This window comes from Cynoglossus semilaevis, chromosome 11 (assembly GCF_000523025.1).
Source record: "Cynoglossus semilaevis isolate Cse_v1.0 chromosome 11, Cse_v1.0, whole genome shotgun sequence".
Taxonomy (NCBI): domain Eukaryota; kingdom Metazoa; phylum Chordata; class Actinopteri; order Pleuronectiformes; family Cynoglossidae; genus Cynoglossus; species Cynoglossus semilaevis.
The window spans coordinates 12,062,608-12,068,898 of NC_024317.1; the positions used below are offsets into that span (position 1 = coordinate 12,062,608).

The following is a 6,291-nucleotide window of genomic DNA, read 5'->3' on the forward strand; positions in this document are numbered from 1 at the left end:
AGAGCGTGGGCCCGGCAGTACAGCTCCAGAATTCCGGTTTTGTTTTTCTTCTTTTTCCATCAGTGTGGAGACGGAGCCGGGTCTTAAAGAAACAGTCATTTTTTTTTTTTTTTTTACCCCCCCCCAATGACGCCACATTGGTCCTTAAGAATGACTGAGACCTTGGCGGTGGGACTGAGGATGACTCACTGCTGAAGCATGTAAACATGGACCGACTTTAATAAAAGAAAAGAAGAAGGAGGGGAAAAAAAAAAAAAACCCTAACAAAGACATGTTTGGTTGATTCGCAGCCCAAATGTTTCTGCTCTTCAACAAATCACAGCCCGCGTCTGAACACAGGATCGGGTTCATTTACACCGAAGCTTCTAAAAATAATAGCGCGGATCCAGCATCAGCACTCAGGTTACGGAAATTACTCAAGCGGGTGAAACGTAAGGATTTCGGAGGGGGGAAAAAAAAAAAGAAAGACGCAGAGCTGGCACATTTACAGTCAATTCTGCCTCCGTGCTTTAGCGATCCATCACTCATATTCTGACAAAGAGAAGTTGAATAGTTTGAAAATCAATGAGTGACAGCGGCGACGTGTTTTTTCACTACTCTATTAATCCTCTAAGAGAAACGACTCTCTGTTCCATCCAAAACTCCGGAAAGTCAGGAGCAGTCGGCTGCACTCTGTAGTCGCCCGGTAACAGGCGAGTTTTTTTTTGGGGGGGGTTTCCTTAAAACATCGCACTCCTGCCAGAGCAGGGATTCAAACCAGCAGTCCTCAGATAACAAACCTGATTCTTTTACCATTTCCCCCACAGCCGATGAAGACGGTGAAGTCAGGAAAGTCTCTGAAACAATGACAGCAGACATCTTTAAAGAACAGATGACATCATCATCATGACATAATCCGCTATCACGAAACCTTAATGTAGAAGCATCTCATTAATGAGTGAATATGATTTAAGGTATTTTTATTACAGTACAGATGAAGGAAGTGGGGACCCAAAACAAAACAAAAAAAACAAAAAACAGAAACACCAATATTTTAAATTCATTAAAAAAAATTTAAAAAAATTAAAATGTGGTTAAATATAAAACTATAATTTTAAATTATGACACACATTAAGATAAAAAAATTGTTCTATAAAAACATCACATGATTAATGTAGAACCAAACCCTCCTCGCCTTAATAGTACATACGCTGGTAAAGGGTCATTCTGACATTGTTCTGGTTTGTAGTAACTATTTGAATGATCTCTTAATTTTTTATAATTTTTTTTTTTTTTTTTGGTTTAATAAAAACAGTATCGAAGTCATGTTCCAGAGTGACAACCTGCACAAAAAACCCTAGAACTAAAGTGTCTTGCGTGGAATTTAACAGGCAACTATTGTATTCGGAGGTACGTACTCAGACGCACACACACAGTGACTTGGAGCAGGTCCATGGTCAGCAGAAAAAGAGAGTGCGCGCTCAGCATTGTCGTACAGGAGCAACTTCTCTAATACTCACCTCCTTCACTTCTTATTTCTCTCTCTAAAAAAAAAAAAAAAAAAAACACACACACACCACAGTACATCTGCAGTAAAGGAGGCACAAGAAACTGTGAAGATGATGACGCGGGTTTTGAGTTTCTGATGTGATAAAACACACCTTAGCTCTTCAGGCCCTCATCCTCCTCCTCCTCCTCCTCCTCCTCCTCCTCCTGTCTCTGCAGATGTAATCCCATCTCGATCTGGTTCTCCAGGCACTCCTTCAGCTTGTCCTCCGTCAGGGAGAGACGCTGCTCCAGGATTGACACCGTCTGGATCAGAGGGGGAAAAACAAAAACAAACACAAACGGCGGCGATGAGGAACGGCGCGAAGGCGGACAAGAGGGAAGACGAAGACGGATGAGAGCGACGGGACATGTTACAGAGCGCTGCACAGGATCAGGCTGACAGTAATGACCCCATAATGGTCGTGTTTGTGTGTGTGAAAGAGGCAGTTACTGTGTGCTGCAGACAGATGTTGTGTGTGTGAGGGACAATCCACTTGATTATGGCGGGGAAGGATCTGTTGCCTGAGCTGGAAACACAGCAGAGTCTCTGTGTCTGGCACGCACTCTCTCTTGTTCTTCCCTCACACACAGATGCAGAAAAAAAAAAAACAACCAACTAACGCACACAAAGAATACAAGAAAGTCACTTTCTAAGACAGGACGGCCATGTGTGGGTAGTGAGATCACAGTGCGACACACTTTTTCCTCAGTGTCGTACAACACTGACACTGGTGTTTGTTGTGCATTTGTGTCAGTGTGTCTCCTCTCAGTTTGGTTCTGAGCAGCTCCATCAAGAAGAAGGAGGAACCTGATGAGCTTTCTGAGAGTCAACCGCAGCAAACTCAAGGCCGACATATTACTATGACTTCATCATAAGTACAAGAAAAGTCCAGAGTCCGGAAACCCTCCGGGAGCTCCAAAAGCTGAGGTCATCATGTTTAACAATAAATGGCAAAATTTAAAAAATATTATCATGAAAAGATAAAAAAATTATATTGTCTATATATTTAAAATATTAACACCTTACGATGTAGTATTGATTATCGTAAATTTTTTTTCATGTCGCAATTTTGGAGTCAACCCTGCTGGTTGGGAATGGTACTGCAGCAAAAAGTAAACATCCAGATAAACAAGGTCAGAGGCAAAATACACGCAATCCACAGGCATCAATATTTTAAGGCAATTTATGCAACAAACTTATTATCGAACATGGCAACTAGCGGTAGCCATTTTTTTTATACATTTTTTAACATGGAACTTTCATGTAGAATGAATTTTTCCAATAAGACATTAGCAATTTGATCCAAATTCTTACTGTATATATATATATATATATTGTATACAGTAATCCCTCTCTATTTCGCGGTTCATCTTTCGCGGACTCACGACTTCGCAGGTTTTTGAAACTGTTAATATAAAATATACTGTATCCGGGATACAGTACATTTTATTTTATATATTTGGATCTGCAAGAGATGTCACAGATACTGTATCCCGGATTTGAATCTGCGAGAGATGTCACGGGAATGGGACGACGATATGGTTCAATCGGTCCAATTTTGCGAGAAAATCGTCGACGTCGTGACTGCCTATAAGCTACTCTTCGACTGGAAAAAGAAGCAGCGGAAGAAACTGCTGATCACGATGTTCGGCAGTCGCGCAAAAAAGAGCTGGTTCCTGCTACTACTACGGATACACCTTAAAATCAATCATCAGCTGCGCGGTAAAAGTCATCGAGTAAACGAGGGACCACTGTACTTGCTCGTTAATACGTGTATCTTACATCTGGATTATAATATTGTAATAGGTTGTTTGACACATTGTCAGTGGATATTTTGAATGAGGAAACATCGCTGTTGTTGGGACTACAGTATGCTCGGAAAGAAAAAGTTGAAAGAATGACGATGTAAAAATATCAAGGATCGGCAGATGGTGTTCTCCACGCGTCATCATGTCCTGACCTACAAACTGTCTGCGTACCTCCTCAGTCCAGAGAGTTCACTTTAGGAACTATTTATTGTGCCGAGACGCTTCAGTCTCTGGGATTGTCTTTCATGTTCAGCTGCTGAGACAAAGAGTACGAGAGATCTGATGGCAAAAGGCTATCTCCACCTGTAGTGATTACTTCACTTCTCACTTATTATTATTATTATTATTAGTACTACTGTGACCAGAACTGATATGAGGAGCCCTCGGCTGGGATTAGCATTTACAACACAATTCTTTAGTTTCTCTGTTTTCTTCTTCAGAAGAAAAAAACATTAATGGGTTTGTTCAACCCAGCTATAAAACGAGTAATTCGAGTAAATACATGATACGTATCTCATGGCACAGAATGTAGATGATACTCTCATCGCCCCGTCTCCTGTTTCCCATCTGTTCCGGGAAATTCTCTGTAAAGATTCAGTGGCCTAAATCAGGACAGGCTCACGACAACAATACAAGTCTGCTGAAAGAAATGTCCTAATTCTCCTTTTGGACTCTTTTGATTCACTTTTTAGATTTGATTAATTAACTAGTGCTTTAATACTGAGGCAACCACAGAAAATATCTATGTTATAAATGTACAGTATATACAGTATATGTGTGAATATATATTTATATGTACAAACTAGAGTTGGGCAACGGTTAAAAAAATTCAACCGGGATTAATCGCTTGACTTCTTGCGATTAATCGCCATTAAACACCACTGTAACGCAAAATCCGACAATCGGATCGGATCAAAATGATTCATTAATGCGATAATAATAAGTTGCCCAGCCCCAAAATACACACCCACATACATAAAATAAACACATATATATATATATAAATATATATACACATTTGTGTCAAGATTTAATCCTCAGAATATACAGTACCACTGTACCAACACTGGTTCAACACCACCGACGTTGTGAACTGAGGCCTCGAAGTCTTTTACCTCAGAAAAGCAAACATTTTTCAGTTGAAGATATTTTCAGATTTGTTAAATTCCACTTGCTTGTGTACTGTTAGATTTCTTGCCCTTCAGTGTCACGGTAAAGCCACCTCAGCAAACATTTAATCAGGGACTGTAGTGCTCTGCAAGGATTTCCCTTTTTTGTTTTCAAATTTTTGTAGGTCAGGTTGTTTTTAATTCTATTTTTTCTTTTCTTTTTTTTTACCAACAGACTTTCTCATTTCCATATTTATGGAGGCCCACAGCTCCAGAAAAACATTTTCCTCCAGTTGGTTAAGCTTAAGCATATAAACATTTTCTCCACGAAGACAGACTTTCGGTTTCAGAGTCTCTCAAAGTCCAGAACTCTGTTTCCTGTTCCTGAAAGACCTCTGACCTCAGAGATCGGCAATGTTGACCAAGAAGAAAAAAAAAAGGCAACTGTGTTTGTGATCGAACAATGCAGGGATGCCCTATTTCAAATAACACTAAAAGTACAGAGCACACACATCATTTACCCTTTAGTTCAAGGTTGAGTTCAGTGTTGTCTCCTCCAAGGCAGGTGACATCTGCCATTTAATGCATCGTGGAAAAGAAAAGGGCTTAGATTTCGTTTTCTCCCAGTCGCTCGATCAATAGTGCTCTGTTTATCTCAGCAGCCTTATATGTCAACCCAAGTCTTCAAAAAGCCAAGGCTGTGGTTTATGTCTGATTGTTCATACGTCTCTGGGCAAGTGCAACGTGATACAGGGCCGTAGGCTTTATCTGCAGATGAAACCAAATCTCTCTCTCTCTGTCCCTAAAAATAGACAGTGTTGGCTTTTTTTCCCCCCCTCTTCTCTCAAGAACACACTGGATTCCATTGCCGTGAGCAAAACTGGCCTTTGTTACTGACGTTTCATTGTGTGTCCAATATATTTGACAAATGCGTGTGACATTACTCTAGTCTTTCTGATTGGACATGAATGAGCTAAGAAAATGTTCAGGGTGAGGCAGAAAGTACCGTGCCACGGGGATGGGGGGCGGTGACGTGCGGTGAGGTGAGCCCACAGGTGTACGTCGTTGAAGGGTTTGAAAAATCGCAATCTGAGAAGTAACTAAACCTGCGGGACTGGTTATTACGTTGGAACTGTTTAAAAAGAAAATCAATAAATAGCGTTGGATTAACTTGTATAACGTTTGTATTTTTTTTCGCAACAAGGTAAGCATTAAGGTACCATAACAATTTCTGCCGATTAAGGCACTGAAAAGGAGCGTTTAGATCGATTACTGTGTTGTATTGTTTTATTCAAGGAGGATTTTTAATTCACATATTAGTCATTTTTGGTCCAATTTGTTTTAAAAGGTGCCTGAGTGACATTTGGCATGTGGCTTAACAAAGATTTTCCTTTGTTTTTCAAAGGGTTTGCCTCTGGAAAAATTTGAATCTAATATGCGATAATGCTTTAACGGAAACCCCAATTACGTAACCTCTGGAAAAATGTACGTAATAGAAAAAAAAAATCGATATAATATATTAAGAAGTCCATATTGGGTAAATTTTATTATATAAGATATAATTTATATATATATATATATATATAATTTTTTTATATATATATTTTTTTTATATATAATATAATATATATATATATAATTTTAAGTTTTTAAGTTTTTTAAGTTTAATTATATTTCATGTTTCATTCTGAAGTGAAAGCCTTGCTCACATACAATATGTTTTACCATTAAATTCATTGCTACTCTAATATATTTTAATACCTAAAAAAAAACTTTTATTTTATTTAGGACTTTTTTATACTCTATAACATGTGTCAAACTCAGGCCCGGGGGCCAAATCTGGCCC

At 39.0% G+C, this 6,291-nt stretch overlaps 1 protein-coding gene across 3 annotated transcripts in view; it reads right to left on the minus strand.

Moving 5' to 3' along the window:
• Window positions 1-98: 98 nt before the first annotated feature.
• poc1a (POC1 centriolar protein A) overlaps window positions 99-6,291 on the minus strand; it is a 34,830-nt gene continuing 28,637 nt past the window's right edge. Inside the window, exons 11-12 of one of the 3 annotated variants that reach the window (XM_025060242.1) lie at window positions 1,641-1,791; window positions 99-836 (exon numbers count right to left, since the gene is read on the minus strand). In XM_025060242.1, coding sequence (XP_024916010.1) covers window positions 1,642-1,791 — 150 coding nt within the window. In that variant the 3' untranslated portion in view covers window positions 99-836; window position 1,641. Of the gene's footprint in view, window positions 1,792-6,291 lie in introns of all 3 variants that reach the window. The other 2 variants (XM_017036558.2, XM_008320596.3) reach the window with 2 other exon arrangements.